The sequence below is a fragment of the Lacerta agilis genome, chromosome 9 (genome assembly GCF_009819535.1).
Source record: "Lacerta agilis isolate rLacAgi1 chromosome 9, rLacAgi1.pri, whole genome shotgun sequence".
Taxonomy (NCBI): Eukaryota; Metazoa; Chordata; class Lepidosauria; order Squamata; family Lacertidae; genus Lacerta; species Lacerta agilis.
Genome location: NC_046320.1, coordinates 4024295 through 4047551, shown reverse-complemented (window position 1 = coordinate 4047551; position 23257 = coordinate 4024295). Strand labels below are relative to the sequence as shown.

Here is a 23257-nt window from a genome sequence, read left to right as displayed (position 1 = left end):
GCGAAGGACGCAGGAGGCCGGCGCCTCGTCGCCGCAGGAGAGCCTTGGCCGGAGCCTCCCGAGCCGCGCAACAGGTGCCTGCCCGGGGGATGCCAGCGTCGCCAGCCCGACAGCGAGCCCAGGCCGGCGGCTGCGGGCGGCAGCAACCCAGCGGCGGCGACTTGGAGCGGGAAACAGGCGCACCATGAGCACCGGCACAGGTAGGCAAGCGCCGGGGACAGCGGAGCGGGGGCCGTCGGAGAGGGGGTCGCGGCCCCCGCCAGCCCCGAGTGCCGGGCAGGTTGCTTTGGTCACGGGAGGAAAGCGCCCTGGCGCTCGCCCGCCATCGCCGCGGCGCTGGAGTCACGTTATAATGCGGCGGTGGCTCCTCGGCAGGCGGGCGGGCGGGCGGGATGGAGGTGCCGCGGCGGCGGCGGGAGCCGCTCTTCTCTCCCGCCTCCCCCCGGGGGAACCTGCGGCCGCCCTAGCTCGGCTCCAGGGTGCGCCAGGGCGCTTCGGGAACGAGGCGGCGGAGCATCTTCCGCCGGCGCCCGGGTACGGGCGAGGCTGCGGTGGGGCGAGGCGGCGGGCAGGGGCTGCAGCCGCGGCTATGTGGGTCAGGCTCGGCGCGCCCGCTTGGCGCATTTCGGGGCTGGGCGCCTTGGCACGGCTTTCCGCCTCGCCCCTCCCGACCAGCCCCTCCGAGGCTCCTCCGCTTCAGGGAGGGGCCGCCGCGGTCGCTTTGCTGCAGAACGAGCCGCGCGTGTCGCGTTGGGAACACGGTGGAGGATGACAGGGGCGGGCGGGCGGGCGGGCGGCTGCCTCCTGGTCTGCTCTGCCGCTCTGCTCTCATGCGGCTGTTTCTTCGTAGCTTTTCAACATTTTTTTGCTGCATTTTGATTGCTGCTTTGGGGTGCCTCTTTGAGGAAAAGCGGATTATAGATTTTAATGGAAATGACTATCTGCTAGCTAGCGCGAGCGGCGGAATGCAGGGCTGGCGAAGATGATTAAGGGCTGCAACCTGGGGCCGCCACAAAAAGGAGCAATGCACTCTTAACTGCTTCCACCCTGGTCCGTATCTCTGGAATTGAGGTCATGTGCGCACTCAAATTCTTACAAATGACATTGCTGATAAAACATGGCATTTTGTGTCCTCCCGTTTTTGGGTGATTCCCCCACCCCAGACTTTGAGTCCAATTTTTTAAAATAATAATAAATTATTTACATGTCACCCATCTGACTGGGTTGCCCCAGAGACTCTGACTTCCAACAAATCATAAAACCACCGTAAAACATCAAACATTAAAAAAACTTCCTCATACAGGGCTGCCTTCAGATGTCCATGGAAAGTAATATAATTGTTTATCTCCTTGATGGGAGGGTGTTCCACAGTGTGGGCACCACTTCCAAGAAGGCCCTCTGCCTGGTTCCTTTTGATCCCATTTCTTGCAGTGAGGGAACTGCCAGAAGGCCCTTAGAGATGGAGCTCAGTAACAGGGCTGAACAATGAGGTTGGAGATTCTCCTTCAGGTATACAGTACAGGGCCAAGGCCGTTTAGGGCTTTAAAGGTCAGCCTTGTGTACAATGGCATAGTGTGGGTTGACAGCACTCGGGCCGGGGCAAGTTTTGTGCGCGGCCAGGGTGGGGGCACACGTCAGTGGGGTGTGCAAACGGTGAACAGAGCCCTCTCCCAACAGGCTCCTTGCCCGCTGCCTCCACTCACCTGCCCAGTAGACCAACCCACCTGCCGCCACGTCTCAGCTGCCACGGCTGTGTGGTTGTTGTGGGGGCGCCTGATTGCGCCCCCTCAAAAATGTGTGCTTAGGGCCATGGGTCCCCCTTGCCTCCCCCACGCTACGCCTCTGCTTGTGTGAACTTGCCGTTGCTTCACCTGGCAGAGAAGTGAAGCAGGCGGCAAAATCCCACCTTTCTGAATTGTTTTGCCTGTCTTTCCTGGTTGTATTGCTGCAGTTTCCTGATCTGCACCCATGGTGCCATTTCAAAAAGCTTTAAATTATACAGATCAGGTATTTGGGAGAAGAAGCAGTATAGTCTAGCGGGTAGAGTGTTAGACTTGGACCACTGGGAGATGTAGGCTCAGATCCTTGTCACCGAGTTTACTGGGTAACTTCTGGCCAGTTTCTGGTTCTCAGTCTAAACAACTTGTGAGAGGGCTGCTCCGAGATCCCGAGGAAAGGTGGGACAAAAATCTGATAGAGAGCTAAATTCAACTCTTATCCCCCTAGCTTCCATGACTAATCTGCTTGTATCTTGCTCCTGTAGCATGGCTCCTCCTTGCTGTTTCTTAAGTTTATTTAATTTTCTGCTTGGTTTTTATGTTAAAAGTGCATGTATGCTAATAAAAAACAAATAAAACGAAAATCTGAAGAAGTGTGCATGCACACGAAAGCTCATACCAAGAACAAACTTAGTTGGTCTCTAAGGTGCTACTGGAAGGATTTTTTTATTTTTTATTTTGTTAAAACAAAAATAGTAAGTGAGTGTTGTGTTGGCCTGCTAGTGCGCCTTTCACTCTTCATTTGCAGTGGGAATGGGCATTGAGGAGCAAAGTGGGGAAAGTAGTGTTTATGTCGCATGCCACGTCACGTGTGGAACATTCACTTCTTTCTTGCTGATTGCAGAAGATTCAGCATCACTAAAGGACCTTCGTGTGCCAAGAGCAGTGCTGACTACTTAAAATTAGGTGCTGATAACAGTGATAGCACCAACACAGTTCAGTACCTTCATAGTTTATTTAACAAATGCCACATTTCACTGCTTGTTCGCTTCTAAGGAAACACACTTAAGATCCAGCTGGTTTATAATATAGCACTAAAATAAGGGCGGTAAAATAAGAGAAAGTAGAAATTTATACATCAAGGGGTGAAGTGTATATTTGTGTCTCCCAGTGCAACCAGTCGCATTTGACATCTGCATTAGCAGGAACAGAAGTTATGTTTACCTGGGAGTTTCCTATTGGCCAAGAGCTTAACTCAGTGTTTGTGGATGAATGAATTCTCTTAAATAGAGAACAGCCTGTATTTTTGAAATTGGAAACCTTGAATAAGATGTGGAACTATTTTCTAGGTCATTTATATGCTCGTCTCCTATCATTTACCATTGGGCTCTCAAGAGTTTGCTGTTTGTGTTATACAATACTTGAATTTGAAATCCATTTGTTGTTGTTCAGTCGTTCAGTCGTGTCCGACTCTTCGTGACCCCATGGACCAGAGCACGCCAGACACCCCTATCCTCCACTGCCTCCCGCAGTTTGGCCAAACTCATGCCAGTCACTTCAAGAACACTGTCCAACCATCTCATCCTCTGTCATCCCCTTCTCCTTGTGCCCTCCATCTTTCCCAACATCAGGGTCTTTTCCAGGGAGTCTTCTCTTCTCATGAGGTGGCCAAAGTACTGGAGCCTCAACTTCAGGATCTGCCCTTCCAGTGAGCACTCAGGGCTGATTTCTTTAAGGATGGATATGTTTGATCCTTTTGCAGTCCATGGGACTCTCAAGAGTCTCCTGCAGCATCATAATTCAAAAGCATCAATTCTTCGGCGATCAGTCTTCTTTATGGTCCAGCTTTCACTTCCATACATTTATAAATAATAAATACTGGAAATGATAGAGCCAAAATTTGGGCGTTAGATGTGATCCTGCTTAGCTTTCATGCCGCACCAGGCATTGGGGTTTGCTCAGCCGGAGGGTGGGAGCTGTTTAAAGAAGCCAAAGGAGCTGTTTCGGCCTAGTGATGCAGCTTGCTCCTCCCTCTGCGGAGCACGATGGTGGCTTCACACAGCAGTATATCACAGGTGAAACCACTGCTGCTGTCCCTCTGCTTTCAGCAGCCCAATATTGAAAGTGAAGCTGGTAGCAGAGGGAAGCCGCTGGGTGAAGCCGCCATCTTGGTCTGCCCCTCATAGCTGTCCTGGGTGGTGTATCAATACATCGCCCAGGCCTAATCTAAACCAACAAAAAGAGAACCAGAAGGGCAAAGGGAGTAATTTGCACGTCAAGGGGTAAAACATATTTTTCTCAACCACTTAATAGATATTTCCGAAAAAAATGGATAAGAGTGTAAGAGTTCAGATCTAAAGTGATTGGGTCCAGGTTGCTCAATGAGATCTTGATGTCGATAAGTGTTGATCCTCTACTTCAGTGATTTATTGCTGTGGTCCGTGGTGAAGTGGCTTGCAAGCTTCATTCAGGTAAAAATACAATTAAAAACCATACAGCATCTAGCAGAGCACATTACAATTGCTACAGCAGGCAGAAAAATGCCCCCCTCAGCATCTGAGGTGAGATACCAGTATGTTGCAATGAGAGTGAGGATCCTCTATGGTGCAGCACTTTGTGGAATTCCCTCCCTAAGAGGGCTTGCTTAGTACTTCTGCCGAAGTCTCCTAGGTGCCAGGTATGTCCCTCTGCTTCTCTTTGTTTTGGTATCTATCTATATATCTACCCATCCATCTTATGGATATAACCATCTTAAATGCTGCAGTTACAGGTAGGTAGCCGTGTTGGTCTGCCATAGCCAAAACAAAATAAAATAAAAAAATTCCTTCCAGTAGAGACCAACTAAGTTTGTTCTTGGTATGAGCTTTCGTGTGCATGCACACTTCTTCAGATACACTGCAGATACATCTTAAATGCTTTCCAGTAGCACCTTAGAGACCAACTGAGTTTGTTTGTTTCGACTATGGCAGACCAACACGGCTACCCACCTGTATCTTAAATGCTGTAACTAGCATTTGGCATCCAATTTCATTGTACTGTACAATGACAATAAAGAAATATTATCTTACCTTATCTTATGTTATCTTATCTCTGGCTTGGAAACTTTTAATTTAAAGTGTGGCATATACATGTGTTCATTTTTTTCAAGTGACATAATTTAGACTGGGAGATGGCTTTTTATCCAAATCCAGTCAGGACACTAAATGGCTGAACACGAACGTGTGAATCTGCACTCCCTTGTTGCATTGCTAGAGCTGCTGATTATTAACAATGGTAGTTACAACAAAGTTAAATTTTACTACCTTCCCTGAGTGTGCGCATGTGATTCAGTTTAAAAAGAGAGAGAGAAGGAAAAATCTAAAATTAAAAAAAAAAATCTTGTTTAAGTGAAGGCTTAAAGGCACTTACAAATTCATTCAGGAAATGAAGAACATTGCAAAGTTAGGGTGACTTTCTTCTTAACTTCTGCACCGTATAAACCAATAAACTTGTTCTACAGCAGGGGGCTGTGCTGTACAAGATACTTGTCATTCCTTATTGCCCTTAGACATGCACTGAGGTAGAAGGCAGAAAACTAATTCTATGCCGTGTTTGCAGTGCTGGGCCACTTATTTTGTGAATGACTGTAGGAGGTGTCAAGGTGAGTTGGGAGGCTGTTCAGTTCTCTTTGTGAAACAACAGAAGCTCCAGTATTCGTCACAGAGACGCACAGGAACCCTTGTGCTACCCTAATAGTATGGGATGGTGACAGCCCTAAAGCTGTCTCAACCTGCCAGCCTGTATGCAGAGGGAGAGAGGGTTTGCGTTGAGGGGAAAGAGACAAAACAGGTGTATGTCTGTCTGTCTGTCTGTCTGTCTGTCTGAGTGTGTGGAGATGAACAGAGAACGCCTGCATGTTTACATGACACCTGAAAGCTCCAGTGTTCCCCTTCTGGGAGATGGCAGAAAGACCAAGGGGAAATGCGTGCATGCATAGAGGACTGGATGCTGACACGAGTGCTTAAACATACAGTTTCCATGCGCTTTATATCAGAGCCAGGATGTGGTGGGGTGAGGGGAGCTGCCAAAAGCATCCCGTTGTGGTGGGATGAGGCGGGAGAGGCAGGCAGGCTAGGGACTCTGTTTTACATGAAATGCACCCCTTTCCAGCCAAAGTTGCTCCTGCACCTTGGCACCTATAGGTTTGCCTCTGTCCAGGCTCTTACGCTTTCATAAGGTGCATGACATGGGGGAACGTGGCAGCTACAGGGCGGCCGAGGGTGAGAAGAATAGCCCTGCATGCACTTTCCCTACCTTTTTCCTGGGCCTCTTTGCCAACCATTGCTTATTTTTAAGCCTCAGTTTTCTTCCTAGCTGGTCCTGCCCCCTTTGATCTTAGCCACTGTCCTTCACTGGCCAGCACTGCTTTTCTTTCCTCCGCCCCAAATCCCTTCCCTTCCTACCACTGACATTTACTTCATGTAGGCCTTGCAAGAATTGGGCCTGCCTTTCCTCACTTGGCCACTTTGATGTATCTGAAGAAGTGTGCATGCACACGAAAGCTCATACCAAGAACAAACTTAGTTGGTCTCTAAGGTGCTACTGGACAGTTTTTTAAAAAATTTAAGTATATTTCGACTGCGTCAGACCAACACGGCTACCTACCTGAATCTTGGCCACTTAAGTCTTTCTCGGGTCTTTCTTTTCCACCTGTTCTTCTTGCAAGTTCCTCTCTCTACTGTAACTTCACTGCTGCAGACTTTGCCCCCCCATATCTGGGTTCCCTTCTCCCTCAGCCTGCCTGTCTTCCAACACAGCTCCTCTGCCTGGATATAAGGCATTCTGGTTTCAGGTTCAGCCAAAGTGTTCACTTCTCTTGGAAACAGGGGTGATGCCACTCCCATTTATTTTTCATTCTGCCTGTTTCATTTTCTCACTGCTTGGAATGTTCAGGAGCGTTTTGTTACCTTGAGTTTTGATGTGGAAAAAAGTTTTCAAAAAAGCATGCAATCATTGCATATTGTTCACGGGACCAAACTGCAGTGATTCCACAGGTCTTCCAATATTCTTTTTTTTTTCCTCCCAATAAATTTTTTATTGATTTTCATATATTGAAACAAATAAAACTTATTTTCTATAACAAGAAAAATACATCTTATTTCTAAAAACATATATATATATATATATAACTTTCTTATTCTTTCTCACTTTGTTTCATGACTTCCTCTAATCCCTCTTTGCTGATTTCATTATAATACATCTTTAGCAGTCTTCCAAATCATTTTAAACATTCTTATTTAAAATCCTCTGATTTACATTCTTTCTCTCTCATTATCTAACTTTGCTATCTAATTTCTGATTAATTCCTATTCTAAATACACACCTAAGCCTCAATTTCTTCCAAAAACTTTCCTCTTTAACAAATATTACAATATATTTTTAAATACACTTTAAAATTGCAGGTTGATCCTTATCCCATGGTTACATCAAATGATTGATTTACTGCGCAACCACATTTAGATTTGCTCTCCTTCAAGCATAAACCCGAAGGGAAGTTAATAATAATAATAATAATAATAATAATAATAATAATAATAATAATTTATTTATACCCCGCCCATCTGGCTGGGTTTCCCCAGCCACTCTGGGTGTCTTTCAACCGAATATTAAGAACAATACAGCATCAAATATTTAAAACTTCCCTAAACAGGGCTGCCTTCAGTTGTCTTTTAAAAGTAAAATAGTTGCTTATTGCCTTGACATCTGCTGGGAGGGCATTCCACAGGGCAGGCGCCACCACCGAGAAGGCCCTCTGCCTGGTTTCACCTAGGGGTGTGTGATCACCCTCCAGCATATCCCCAAAGTCTGGCCATAATGGTCCCTGGTCAGCCAACCAGACACAAAAGGAGCCAGTCTTCTTAGGCAGATGGGGAGACCCACTCATGACATCTTTCCTCTTGACACACTGCACATGCTGGCATTGGTGGAAGGAGCTAGGAATACTTGCAAACGAAGTACTGTCCGTCAACACCAGGGGTCAGCAAAATTTTTCAGCAGGGGGCTGGACCATATTTTCAGGGGGGGGGGAATGATGCTAGAGCACCACGAGCCCCGGTGGCTGCTTACCTGTGTCTTGCGAGCAGCAGGGGCTGGCGGTGGCGGAGGGATGATGAGCGGCGCGCGAAAGGGCTCTGGAGAGGGGCTGCTTAAAATGGCGGCTGCTTGAGTGCTGCTGCTGCTGCTGGCACCAACAAAGCCCAGTCCCCTTCCTCCTCTAGGCAGGGCGGGGAGAAGCCAGGAGGAGGGAGGGAGGAGGTGCCACTACTGCTGTGTGAGGGAGAGGGAAAGAATGCGTGCGCTGCCGATCCACGCGGCGATTTCCGGACCATCTGCAGGCCGGATCCAGAAGGCCGTTGGGCCTGATCCGGCCCATGGGCCTTAGTTTGCCTACCCATGGTCAACACCATAAGCATCCTTTTGGCTGGGCAACACAATAGGAAGGCATGATAAGCGGCACAACACTGCTCTGTTTCAGTGGCTGCATCAGAATTTTTTGGGGGGTGGTGTGCAGAAGTGCCAAAGCATATTTCTAGTCTAAGGAGTTGTGTGCCACATATTAAGATCTCTGAAAGGAAAATAACAATATGTGTTAATAGCAGGAGTCCAGCAAATGTGGGGGTAAGTGGGGAGCAAGCTCTTGGGGGGGGGGCCATCCATGCTCAGTTTGTGTTCATAAAGGTGGTGAAATCAACCAAGTACTGTCATACATAATCACTTCTAAATGAATAATATGGGACAGACTTAAATTAAGGTCAGAAGTATTCCCTTAATATCATTTAATAATGAAAAATAGTTTGGGAAATTGTCTGAATGTGGCCTGCAGTTCTGATAATCCTATTTTAGAAAAGAATAAAGGTCAGGGCAATGTCTTTCCTTCTCACCTTCAAAAGAAACTTCCTTAAAGGAAACAAAAAATATATAATTACAAACAGCTAGAAAAAATTCCAGAACCACTTTCCATAATACTTACATTAATAATAGCTACACATATTAAAAAATTAATTAAAACAAAATTTAAAAATAGAATAAACATGAGATTATTATCTGTTGCTGCACACAAATGTCTAATAAATAACAATTCATTGTACTCATCAAATGGATCTGTACTCTGAAGATTGTTGATCCCATATGTAAATGCAGACAATACTGGTATGTTGTTGGGATCTTCTGATAGTGTAAAAGTTAACTTTTTTTATTTGCTTCCTAAATATTCACAGTGTAGTCATTAATTTCTCTGGTATTGTACTTGATTGAATGCTTACAAACCAGAAGTTATATAGGGAATGGAATGTCTTTAAAGAATATTTAAAAATACACTATCCAAATAACAACCTCTTAGCGGAATTAAGTTGATTCTTGCAAAAGAAAAAGGGAAATAAAATAAGTATAAGGTAAGAAAGTAAAAAGACTAAATGTAATAATTGAAGGAATGTGCGTCAAACTTAAGGGAAAAAAGACAATACAAATACAATGCGAAGAATTGGAAGTTGCTTTTATTTATGACTGTATTTTATTGGGCTGTGTGACAAAATGTTTTTGATGATCTTCTAGTTGTTTAAATTTCTTTATGCTTCACTTCTTTTGTCTTTTGTCTTTTTTTCCTTTTTTCTTCTTTTTTATTTTGATTTGATTTGATAAAGAGATATATATATTTGTTTTAAAACCAATAAAGATTTAATAAAAAATAAAATAACTACACATATTACTAAATTAATTAAAACAAAATTTTAAAAATAGAATAAACATGAGATTATTATCCGTTGCTGCACACAAATGTCTAATAAATAACAATTCATTGTACTCATCAAATGGATCTAACGGGCATAACCTTTCTTTCTTGCAGCTTCTCAACCACAGGCTGTGCACAGCCACTTGGAAAAGCCTTCTGGTGCTGCAATCCTCTGCAATAATTGTGGAAATCCATGCAAAGGAGAGGTGCTAAGAGTACAAAAGAAGTATTTCCATATTAAATGTTTTGTTTGCAAAGGTAGGGATTTACTTTTCATATTGTCTGCTATGTATGGGGAGGGAAACTTAAAGAGATGTAAAAGTCATTGAGACAGGCAGAGAAATGCCCATGCAGTTCTCTTCTGGTATGTTGTAATCCTAGAAGAACTTTGCCTGTCTAAAAAGGCACTTTCAGGTGTTAGGCAAAATGCAGTGCTTTTTCTGTGATGGGAGACACCAGTATGCAATACCAGCACATCATTTTGTTGTTGTCCATGGCAGCCATTTTGTGCTGGCACCCATGGCACTTTTATCAAGATTAGAGAACTGGCACTTGATTTTGTTTCATTTACAACGATGACAACAAACAGCACACTGGACAAACACGAGCAAACAAAGCGGAAGATAAAAGAAGTGGAGCAGATTGAGAAGATCTATGATTAAGGTCTACCACTTTTGTAAAAAAAATCTAATCAACATCTCAAGCTTTGAAGAGTAGGAAAGTGGTCCTCTAAGATAAATGTTTAACCTTTTCCTTATTTGTGCTTCCCCCTGTCTAATCTCCCTGCACCTGCAGAGTGGTACTTCTGCCTGATTGACTGCTAGGTCACAACTTATTGGTTGTGCATTTTCCTGTGAAGTTCCACGGCTGGTGTCCCTCCCAGACGGAGGTTTTCAGCTCCTGAATATTGCCACGTAGGGCCTCCTCTCATCATTGGCACCATTCCCTCATAGCTCTTTGATCCAGTAGCTAGCAGCAGTAGGCACTGGTCATAGCATCACATCTTCCAGGTTGGAATGATATTACTACTGTCCCCTGCGCCCAACATGCTAAGAGTGGCAGTTGGCCTTACATGTGCAGAAGGACAAATCACAGTTGGCACATGATAATAGCAGCAGCAGGGATGGGCAACTTAGAGCGCTCCAGATATTGCTGGAGTTTCAACTCCTGTCTGCTCTGGCCAGCTTGGCCATTGGTCAGGATTGATGGGAGTTGTAGTCCAACAGTATGTGGAGGGTCACAGGCTTCTGTCTTAACTTCTAATAAGTTAGTCTCCATGGAATTTGTATGCCGGCTCAATTTGTATTTTCCTGTGGAATGGGAAAGATGCTAATTTTAATCCGACTAGGTAGTTTGTTTTTAAAAATGTCTATGGTACTTAGTAACGTTTTAAAATCCATATTGTTGCTATGCTAGGTGTAATGTTCTGTTGAGACTGTGGCAGCTGAGGAGACGGGAAGAATTTAATTCATGCCAACAGTTGCCATAAAGATATGCCCCCATTTTACAGTGGTGCCCATATTTCTTGCCAGTGGTGAACACCCCTGCTTCTGTTGCCCACAACCAGCACAAAAATCTCCCTCATTGGTGCTGTCGTACCAAAACTCCAAGCGAGGGAAAGAGGCCATTCTCCTCTCCTCCATTGAAAGGAAGGGGGGGGCAGCTTCTCTCCAGTAAGATGGGCCAAGGATGGCCAGACACTGTTATGCACTTGCATGCGCTTGTCTTTCATCATCCTCCATGTGATGTGGACCCTTCTCTCACTCCTGCTGCCTGCAAAACAAAGCCGCCATTGGAGAGACCACTAGTGAATACTCTCTTCATTTCCAGGAAATGGGCATCTTTACGTAAAGTGAAGATGAAGGTGGATGAGGGCTGGCAGGAATTTATCCACTCGGTGCTTGTTGTCATTCTCTCTCCCCACCCCGGCATTCCTAAGCTCCCCATGGCCCAATTGGGGGTAGAACCACCACCCCCAACCAAAGTTGGAGTGCAGTAACAAGCTTTGGAAGCTGCAATATTTTCCTTGTTGAATGGTTGGGTTGTTTGGGGTTTGCTTCTTGTCTAGTTCAGGTGGCTGTTGAGCAGTTCAGAGTTGCTGGTGATCTGCTGAGTGAAGGTGGACATTATATTCTCTCTCCCACCTGTTCATGAATTAAGAAAGAGGGATGATGTGACCTTTCTGCAGCATTGCTGTATGAGAAATCAGGCTTTGAGCATTAAGCCATATTTCATTTTATTTCGTTCAAGATATTTAGCATGGAACCACCATACACCATCCCCTCGTGTTTCATGGAGACAGACATTGTAATCCTTCTGCATTTTCCCAATGCTGCTTCTTTCTTCCCACAGAAAGGCCAGCGTTTAGGCATTTTTCTTTTCTTTTCAAAGGACTGAAGAATAGAGTTACTCCACGGGTGTAGATGCCATTAGGTCTACCCTTCTATCTTTTTAAAGAGGTCTGGTTTTGATAATGGGCAGGTGAACCTATCACAGATCTCCACACATTTGCTCCACCTATGCAGCAAGCAACATTTTGTAACATTTTATATGAGTTGTTTAGATGATCATAGTCATGAGAAGTACTAAATGGGGGAAAACACTAATGTAAACAATTATTTGCCCAGATCATGATTTTGAAATCATTCCTTTCTACAGAGCGCATACAGAGTGCTTTCATCACTGCCAAGTAATTGCAAGAGATGGTAGCTTTGCATCCCCCCTTCTTCCCTAACACTGCAATCCTATGCATGTTTATTCAGAATAACATCCTATTGTGTGCAACCAGACTCACATTTTCCATAGGTCAGCAGCTGTTCTTGAGTATTTTGTTGGTAGTATTGGACTTCACTGCTGCTACGCTATAATGGTTAGCTACCAAAACCAGGTGCAATTTGTGCATCAGCAGGGTGATTTCAAACTTTTGCAGACTTTTTTGCTTTGTTTTTCTCAGCCTCAAATTTGTTGATGTGTTCCTTCTCATACAGTAAAGGTAAAGGTAAAGGCAGTGTTTTTCAACCTTTTTTGGGCAAAGGCACACTTGTTTCATGAAAAAAATCACGAGGCACACCACCATTAGAAAATGTTAAAAAATTTAACTCTGTGCCTATATTGACTATATATAAAGTAATTCTCTTGAATTTTTCAATTTTCCCCACGGCACACCAGGCAACATCTCGCGGCACACTAGTGTGCCGCGGAACAGTGGTTGAAAAACACTGGGTAAAGGTACCCCTGACTGTTAGGTCCAGTCGCGGACGACTCTGGGGTTGCGACGCTCATCTCGCTCTATAGACCGAGGGAGCCGGCGTTTGTCCACAGACAGCTTCCGGGTCATGTGGCCAGCATGACTAAGCCGCTTCTGGCAAACCAGAGCAGCACACAGAAACGCCGTTTACCTTCCCGCCAGAGCGGTACCTATTTATCTACTTGCACTTTGATGTGCTTTCGAACTGCTAGGTTGGCAGGAGCAGGGACCGAACAACAGGAGCTCACCCCATCGCGGGGATTCGAACCGCCAACCTTCTGATCGGCAGGCCCTAGGCTCAGTGGTTTAGACCACAGCGCCACCCACGTTCCAACTCCCATACAATACACATTGATTATTTCAGGAGCTGGCAGGCGAGTAGAGTTTTCATATTCCATATGCTTCTAGACAACTATTAGTCAACTCATGGCAAACAGGAGAATGTTGATGTGGAGCCTGATGGCAATCTGCAATCAATTCTTATTATTGACTTTTTATAGTAGGTTATTATAATAGATGGTAATTGAGAGGAAGAAGTAAATGGTGATTAACAGAGATTGCAGGGCAGGCACATTGGTGTCTCAGGGATTTGGTTTGGCATTTCGCTCACAACAATCATAGCTTTGAATGGTACATCATGCTTCCTGTTGTACACACTGAATCCAGGCTGACCAGGCCTTCTCTTAGAGAAAAATAGATATTCTGTCATCTCTTCCATGACAGGGATATGATACTGTAAATTTCCTAGATTTCACTCATCGCTTCATGTGAATTCACCTTGCCTGAACCTCCCAAATGAGTATTTTTCAATTAGTTTCGATACTCTTTATTGCTGGTATATGCCAGGGTCTATTAAAAAAACAAAAGGATACCTCCAACCCCCTAAAACAGTCACTGGGTGGCTATGGAAAGAATGAAAACAGAAAGCAATCTCAAAGGCCTCTATAACTGGATAGTTAGAGCCACCGTGGTTGCTATCTCATTGGTTCTGGGAGAGTGGAGGCAGTATCTCACACTGGGCGAGCCCAAATGTCAGCCTTGGGCCTCAATGTCCACATGGCATAGGAGACCTGTGATCTTCAGTGCAGTTTTCTTCTGCAGCGCAGCAGTGTTTGGCTGCTAATCTGATAATAGAGATGTTTAGCCCTTTTCTCTTGCGCTGTTTCCCCAGTCTAAATTGCTGCATCCTCTGCTGAAGGTGCCATTAGTCTTGCCTGGTTCGGGAAAATGTTGGGTGCAGTATTCCCCCACAATGAGAATGCTTACTGTATTTTTCGCTCCATAAGACGCACTTTTTCCCTCCTAAAAAGTAAGGGGGTGTCTGTGCGTCTTATGGAGCGAATGGTGGTCCCTGGAGCTGAATTGCTCAGGGGCCCAAACCAGATCGTGCTTTTTATTTTACAAAGAGAAAAGGGGGTGTTGAAAGGACCCCGCTTTTCAGCCCCGCCCCCTTGTCCAGGCCTCCTTTGTTGAATGTGCTGCAGAGGGAGGTTGTTTGTTTCCCCAGCGACATGTGACTGGCTGCTTTTCCCCCTTTGCAAAAAAAGCTGCGAAACTTTTAGCTGATCCTCAAAAAAAACCCAGGGCTTTTCCCTTTGCAAAAAAGCTGCAAAACTTTTAGCTGATCCTCAAAAAAGCAGGGCTTTTAGAGGAGAAAAACCAGAAAAATATTTTTTTTTCTTGTTTCCTCCTCTAAAAACGAGGTGCGCCCTATGGTCCAGTGCGCCCTATGGAGCAAAAAATGTGGTATATGTAAAAAGCACACGGACTACTTGTGTGAACACTGTAATGGAGCTGTCAGAAATGCAGGAAAGATCCCCCTCTTGCAGGGAAAGGAGCTGTGAGCTTGTGTGAGCTCATAGCTCTCAGGCTACACTGCTCACATGAGTAGACCACATGCATGTGCAGACAAGTTGGCTGACAGCGTTATTATCATAAACAACTGAGAAAATTCTAAGATTGGAAATGCACTATTCCATAGTTAACAGAAAGAAAGAAGAAGGAATATGCTAAGCCATGTGTGAGTTAATAACAGGAGTTGGTATATACCAGATCAACTCCACTTGCTAGTCTATAAATAAATTTGCTAAAAGCTACTGTGTGTAATCTGAGAGAGCCTGCATAAGAACATAGCGTAAAGTAAGGGTGTTTCAGATTACACAAGGAGGAGGTGCAGGACACCAGCCAGAGGGTGAGTTATTCAGTGATTTACAATATGCTCTTTGTTTAAAGCCAGTCTCAGAGTGAGCTACTATATAAAAGTATATAATGCATTCAAAAAAATCTTTAAAAAACAGCAGCAGTAAATCGGATTATATCACAGTGCTGTGGGAGCAATAAAACATCTCCTCCGCTCAGCTTACCAAATGGCTCAGTAAATAAATAGGTATTTACACCCATCACGGTTGGCACCAGCTGAACGTGTGATGGGAGGGCATTCCACAATTGGAGTGCCACCACAGCGAACACCCCCTCGTCAGTTTACCTGCCTGAAAAGGCACAGAAGGAAAAGTCCTTTTAAAAAATTCCAGCAACATGTCATGTGCTACAGCAGGGATCCAGTTCTTTATCATCTGTTTGAGTATGGTCTTTAGTATATCCAAAAAGGTTAACCAGTATATGTCCTGTTTATATTTCATTTATCACTATGTGCCAGAGTTTCTTTATTTTGGGACGAGTCCAGAAAATACGCTTTATATCAGCATTATTCATTCTACAATGAGTTACGCTGTATCTGTAAAAGGTGAAAAGACCTTTTGGCCTCTCGTGAGATAAAAGAAAAGGCCATGTACAGCTTAAAATAAATCAATAAGTGATGCTCTGCCTTCTTAGGGATGGAGTTTCTTTTGTCATGTATTGTATTCTGTTTTGCCCACAGCATGCGGATGTGACTTGGCTCAAGGAGGATTTTTTGTAAGGCAAGGAGACTATATCTGTACTTTGGACTATCAGCGCCTCTATGGGACACGGTGCTTCAGCTGTGATCAGTTTATTGAGGGAGAAGTGGTTTCAGCACTGGGGAAAACCTACCATCCAAATTGTTTCGTGTGTGTAGCTTGCAGGTGAGTTTATTTCTCTGAAGCTTTAACATCTACCTTTATTTTTATTTTTAAATGAGATGGTGAGAATTGACCTAGTTCAATTCCAGGAATGCTTCTGTTCACCAGATTTCCTCTCCTGACAGCTATTGGACTTTTTGCTCCAGGAACTGTTCGAGGCTCCAGGTGCCCTTGGCCCCACTAAGAACCTGCCACTCTCCAGTGGGTCCTAGGATCTCTGGAGGCTTCCTTGACATTGCAGGCCTTGTGGTGTGTTCTTAGGGGCCTTTATTATTATTATTGTTATTATTATTATTATTCGCTGAAACCATATAACACCGGTCCTGAAAGTCCTACATTGGCTCCCAGTACGTTTCCGAGCACAATTCAAAGTGTTGGTTGTTGTTGTTCAGTCATTCAGTCGTGTCCGACTCTTCATGACCTTGAAAGCCCTAAACAGCCTCAGTCCAGTATACCTGAAGGAGCATCTCCACCCCCATCATCCAGCCCGGACACTGAGGTCCAGCGCCAAGGGCCTTCTGGCAGTTCCCTCGCTGCGAGAAGTGAGGTTACAGGGAACCAGGCAGAGGGCCTTCTCGGTAGTGGCGCCCTGTGGAACGCCCTCCCAGCAGATGTCAAGGCAATAAGCAACTATTTTACTTTTAAAGAACAACTGAAGGCGGCCCTGTTTAGGGAAGTTTTTAATGTTAGATGTTTTATTATGTTTTTAATACTCTGTTGGGAGCCTTCCAGAGTACAGTCTCTGGAGATGTTTCAGGTGTCATGGGCAATCCTGGAGATACAGTGGTACCTTGGTTTGCAACCGCTTTGGATTACAACCACGTCAAACCCGGAAGTGTGTGTCCCTTTTTTTTTTATTTTTACAGCCCAATTGGGGGGGGGATTACAACCCATTTTGGAGGGGAGGCCCCATTGGCGAAAGCGCGCCTTGGGTTACAACCTGTTTTGGTTTACAACCAGACCTCCGGAACAGATTATGGTTGTAAAACAAGGTGCCGCTGTACATCGAGTGGCAGCCTCAGACCGCACAGGAGGTTTCTGCTCATGCCTGCCTCCATGCTGTATCTTCAGGGATCATGACACCCACTCATGCACTTGTGAAATGTGCATAGGTTTTCACCAGTTTTTATGTATTTACTGTATTTATAGCCAACCTTTTTTTCAAGTAGCTTAAAGTGGAATAAATAGTTTTCACCTTCTCCTTTAATCCCCACAACAGCCCTGTGAGGTAAATTAAGCTGAGAGGCAGTGAGCAGCCCAAGGTCACTCAGTGAGCTTCATAGCCAGGTGGGGATTTAAAGCCTCCTCACCCAGATTTAAATCCATGTTTAGTCTGATACTAACCACAACACCACACTATTTTAAATGGCTTTACTAGGGTACCATTCTGGCAGATACTTTGTCTGTTGGCTGTGAGCCTCCTTAAAGAAACATAATTTATCTTTCTGTGCTTCATTGGCCTCAGCGCTCGCAATACAATGCTTTCTTGAAGGAAAATCTTGTATGAGCAATCTCCATTCGAAATTTTCACATTGAGATAATCTGAGACACAAGAGATTTATCTTGCACATTTGTAAACCTGTTGGTTATCCAGTAATGAGCAAAACAACCTGTTTGTATCGAATGGGACTATGATGTTGGAAACATGATTTGTCTGCTTGGTTCATTCAAAGTTGGCTTTGTCATTGGAATCCAAGATGGCTGCCATGAGTTAATGTTTTGGTTAATATTCAGTCCCCACTGGTATTAGTCACTATATTGGAATCACAGTTTCTGTGTGCATTATTCGATTCCCTGCATTATTTTTCTGACATGGTTGAGCTCCCTCTAACTAAAACCCACATTTTTTTCCTGCCTGTGGCAATGAGATTCCTATAGGATCCCTTCACCATTCTTGATCACCATGTTGCTATACTGAGAGGGATAAAACTAGGTTTTTGAGTTCAGTGAAGCTGCTGGTCACTTCTAGAAAGTGAACACAATGGATACACAATGGATACTTAAGTATGTCTGTGGAAGGACAATTAGATGATGGACTGAGCGTGAAAAGAGCAGAGAGAGCCACACTTTCCCTTAAGTCCGTACCTCTTTGCCACGTTTTTAGTTTGGTTTGGGGCTGGGTGTTCCCACTTGTGGTCTTTGCCTCATAATTTACTTGGTGAAAGACCCCTTAAGCCCTGTGTTTTCCCATTCATTCTTCCTAAAATCAATACAGTCATACCTTGGGTTATGGCCGCTTCAGGTTGTGTGTTTTTGGGTTGCGCACCGCGCCGCACCCGGAAGTACTGGAACAGGTTACTTCTGGGTTTCGGCACTTGCACATGCGCAGAAGCGTTAAATTGTGACCCGCGCGTGCACAGACGCACCGCTGCACGGATCACGTTCGCAACCCGAGCGTCCACTGTAGTCAACTTTTCATGTTGTCTCTAGCTCCACCCATCTGTGGAAAAGAGTCACAGACTCAGAAGACCAGATAATCAGAAAAACACATGATCAAAAAACCAGAGAATCTGAAAACAATCATTTTGACATATACAAAATGAGTCAATGACTGCCCCCAACACAGTTCCCAGGAAAGCACATGAAATCCTGCTCAGGAGCTATTTTAGTACCAGTTCAGAAGAGGAACAAATTTTTATTTTGGTTTTCCACAGTTATCATCTGTTCCAATTCAGCAATAAGCAGCAGTTTTCCTGGGGAAAGTGGTGGGACCCGGGGGGCAGGGGACGGGAACCCTCTCAGACCCCTGATGCAAAATACTAAAAATCATGTGACAAATGCAAGTGTGGCTGGGCCCTTAGATGACGGAGAAGGAACAAACAGAATCCTTTCGTTGCAGGATGGTGAGTGAGGTAGGAACATCTGTGGAGGGAGTGTTTGCTAGGGTGGAAATACATTGGCAACAGAGGCTGAACTGCAATGTGGCGCTTGTACATTTGCTGGAATATGGCTCTTGCAGCCAGTTCTAAATCGGTTCAACCCAATATGCCTTGGTTTGTATGTTCTGTTATTAGTCAATTTCTTGTTTCAGAAAAAAAGGTCTGCAAAAGGATGTTGTGTGTTTTGAGAAGAATATTTTGAGAAGCATATTTTTTAAGCTGCTAGGGTACCTCAATTCTTTCCCAAGAGGAAGTAAGCATTCTTCTTCAGTGACGCCTCTTAAATGCTGAGCTTCTGAGTCGCTGGTCAGATTTGCCAGCTGGAAATGAATGATAAAAGAGCTGAAACTAAGTAAAGGAGTCCCTTTTATAAAAATAGAAATGCAGTTGAAACATTGCAAGGTTCTTCATTTTCTAATGCATTTGGTTTCTTTTGCTGCAGGCATCCTTTTCCTCCTGGGGACCGCGTAACTTTCAATGGCAAAGACTGTATCTGTCAGAAATGCTCTCTGCCACCTGCTGGAAGCAACAGCAATTTTCCAGTCCTCCGAAGTAAGGGCAGATTTTAAAAAGTATATGACTGGGCTTTTGAAAAATTGTTTCCCCCCCAAATCTCGCTAAAATTCATTTCTTCAGTCTCCAGTTTCATGTTAAATAGTTCCATGAATGTGCTCTGAATATTTGAATATTAACTGAATATTCACCAAAGATTTGATTTCTCTATTTCATATCCAGTGCTTTGATTTCAGTAGTTAGTATGTGGTAGCTGGTCTTTGATAATATGTGACAGCTGGAATATTTAGCTTTTGACAGGATTTAGCCATTGACATGCAATGGCATCAGATAGCTTTTGATGCCATGCAACACTGTTTTGCAATCTATAAGGTTTCGTGCATGAGATGCCAAGATCAAAGCAATCAAGAGATGTCTCAACATCTTAACAGATGAGGTTAATAAATTTTCTGTGGCAAAATGTGAAATCCTGTTAAAGTTTGAATATTTGTGAATATTGGTGTCAGCATTATTTGTTTAAACAAATAATCAATGGCAAAATGAAACTGGGGGTCTCAGAACTTTCATCTTTTATCTAAACTATTCATTTATTTATTACTTTTCTTCCCCTACTTTTCAAAGAGCTTAGGGGGGCAAGTGTGGTTCTCCCCCCCCTTTCTCCCTCAACACAGCAACCTTTAGCTGAGAGATAATGGCAGGGCCCATGTCAAATTCTGCCACTAAGGAGTGATTTGAGTCTTAAACCTAACTATCTGCTACACACACACCCCAGTTGTGTGCGTTTTATATTTCAAAAAAGGCAGAACACATTGTATCAAGAGTGTCCTTGGATCTGTATTAACACATTAACAGCTGTGCTGCAACAGCATTAAAGTACAAGTTTTTAAAATATGTACTGGGGTACCTGGCTTCGTCAAAGATTTCATTGTGTTTATCTGTCTTTCTGGGATATATGCTGGAGATGTTAGCACATATTTGGTTCTGCAATGTCATGCAGGATTTTGAAGAGAGCCCTTTAGTTTAATTCATGAATGATGGGACATTTTATACCTTTTGAACCTACAGAGGTATCATTATTTTAAATATGATGTTGGCATAACAAGTTTTTTTTGACAGCTGCAAAAACTTGCATTGTGGCCCCTATGGCACCAGCTGCAGCATCACTGTTCTCTGGTTAGTTTAGAATAAATATAGAAGGTAGGCAAAATAGGCTTTTTTCTTTAAAAAAATCTCTTTATGGATACATATGGATAAAATTGTTGAAAAATTAACTTGTTTTTAATGTGTTTTGGAAATTTCAGGAAAATACCTTCATGTATGTTTCTCCATGTTGCAGTTCTTTGCATAACTTTTATTTGACCCAGTGTTTTATTATTTGTATTGAAAATTAATTTTAAAATGCCAAACATAAATTAGATAATCCAAACCATATTTGCTCAAGGCAGGCAAGCTGCTGACGCAAGTAAGAAGTAGGTGGCGAAGCCAAGTGCAGGTCTCTGTTTGGTTTTAGCTGGGCTGAGCACGTGAGTGAATGTGCAAAAGACACAGCACAAATCCCTGTCTCCCAAACCCAGGCTGTTAAATAGAAGCATTAGAAAGATGGAAAGAATCCATGAAGTCACGTCTTCATTTCTCTCTGGCAAAGGAATGCCCAAATAGTAAAACTAGACAAAATGCTTGCATCCTACGAACAAAATAAAACTATTAATTTGAATGGGGGCAGAATTTAGAGATATAACGTGTTTGCATATTTTTCCTGAAATTTCCCAGGTGCCCTAGTATATACCATTATTCTGAAATCTGGCCATGGCTGTGTATCCTGAGTACATGCCCAAAACCCAGGGGGTACATTTGTTTTTCTATAGCCTCTTAAATGACTCGTGAAGTATATTGCATACATTTTAAAGTCATTTGTGCCTTCTTCTTCTTTTTTACAGATTGTGGGAACTGTGGCTCTGAAATAAAAATGGACAGTCTTTGGTAGCTTTGGACAAACACTGGCACCTGTCCTGTTTTAAGTGCAAGATATGCGGCAAACTTCTGAATGCTGAATATATCAGCAAGTATGTTGGATAGAGTGGATCCATCTTCTCTTAAGACACTTTCAGCGCTATTTTGTCAAAATGTGTTTTGTTGGCTTGTTGTGATGTGTGATTCTGTGGAATGTAGAACGCTTTTCACTAGGCAAGCCTAGCGAACAAAGGACACACTAAATCTCATGAACGCCTGCCTGATTTCCTCTTTCTTTTCTTAACATGCCTTGGACTTCCCATAATTTTGTGACTATTTGAATGTTTTTACCCTATTCCATTGAGACTCATGTGGCTTTCACAGTGCACACATCCTTCCTGCTGGCTTGCCTACTCGCAACTGAATGGGGAAGCTAGCTCCAGAATCTCTCAATGCCATGTTAACTCCCCACCCACCCTACCTACAGCTGATGCTACTAAATGCGAGGTCAGTTATTAATAAAACAGCTTTAATCCAGGACATGGTCCTGGATGAAGAGGTTGACCTAGTTTGTATCATCAAGACCTGACAGAACGAGGCATCCAATCCTGTCTTAGTACAACTTTTTCTAGCTAAACGATCAGTGCGGCACCAACCTGACAATTGCAGAATTGGAAGGGACCTTGTCAGGCATGTACCAACCCCTTAGTCAATGTATAACGTACAATGCAGGATGTACAAACACCTCCAACAGAGGAGAGCCCACCATCTCCCAAGCAGTTTCCACTCATTAGGTCTAGTCCTGCCATCAGGAGCAACAGAACAGACCTACCCCATCTTCTGAATGACAGCCCTTCAGCTGTCTGAAGACAGCTCTCATCTTTCCCCTTAATATTTCCTTCTCCAAGCTAAACATATCCAACTCTAATCATTCTTCATAGACCCCTCATCTTCCTGGTTACCTATCCCCTAGACATCTTGCAGTTGATTAGTGCTCTTTTACAACAAACATGGCATTTAGAATGGGAGGGTAAAATGGCGGCAATACATAGAATTCTACCACCTTTGCCATGTCTTCCATCCAGCAGCTGGAAAATGAATTCAGACTTGGGGTTCTGATGGGGTCTCACTTGCCCTAGATCAGGCAAACTCGGCCCTCCAGATGTTTTGGGACTACAACTGCCATCATCCCTGACCACCGGTCCTGTTAGCTAGGGATGATGGGAGTTGTAATCCCAAAACACCCAGAGGGCCAAGTTTGCCTATTCCTGCCCTGGATCATGCATTACTTGCATGTAGGGCATTTATGTATTGACTTGAGTAGGGCTCAGCTTTTAGTCCTTTTGCTGTCACAGCAGCTTTTTCCTTATTTGTCAGTTTCATTACCTGGTGAAGTTGCGATCATCGGTCTTTGTAACTGCGTGTGAAACACATTTAGATGGTCTGGCCCAGGAGGCAGGAGATAAAATGACTACAACTTTCTTCAAAAAGACTGGGATGCTATAAACAGCAGTGTCACGAACTAGTGGTTGCATTGCTTACAGTTGAAGGGTTGTATTCAAAGTATTGAGCCAGTACAGTGCATTAATGCATTTGAAGTAAATGTTACTTTACAGCCCTCACAGTTAATTGCCAGTAGATTAATTGATTCATTTTGCATAGTAATGTGCCGCAGAAAGGTTGGGCAGTTTATTACATCTGTAGTCTTTGATGGCATGGTGTTATTAAATCAACCTGGGACACATAACTTTGCTTCTTATCAACTGAGCCACACCTAGGGAACTGCTAGGACTCCCTATATATACAATTATAAAATGTCCCAACTAAATCATCAGTTTTGACATTTGTAGTTGAAATGATGCATGAATATCTTCTTTCTTCTAGAGATGGTGTTCCATATTGTGAAATGGACTATCATGCTAAATTTGGAATAAGATGTGACAATTGTGAAAAGTACATCACAGGAAGAGTTCTGGAGGTAAGGCAACTCTCTGCCGTGAGAACCGACCTTTGATTCATGAGTTACAACAGGCTTCCTCAGCCTCGGCCCTCCAGTGGTCAGGGATGATGGGAATTGTAGTCTCAGAACATCTGGAGGGCCGAGGTTGAGGAAGCCTGAGTTA

At 43.9% G+C, this 23257-nt stretch overlaps 1 protein-coding gene across 1 annotated transcript in view; it reads left to right on the top strand.

Annotated features, from left to right (window-relative positions):
• The window catches only part of LOC117052776 (actin-binding LIM protein 2-like), a 59037-nt gene continuing 35780 nt past the window's right edge, over positions 1-23257 (top strand). The window contains 7 exon segments of the mRNA XM_033159934.1: positions 1-200; positions 9601-9744; positions 15612-15795; positions 19114-19223; positions 21122-21142; positions 21145-21247; positions 23019-23112. Of these exon segments, the coding sequence (XP_033015825.1) occupies positions 185-200; positions 9601-9744; positions 15612-15795; positions 19114-19223; positions 21122-21142; positions 21145-21247; positions 23019-23112 (672 nt within the window). The 5' untranslated portion in view covers positions 1-184.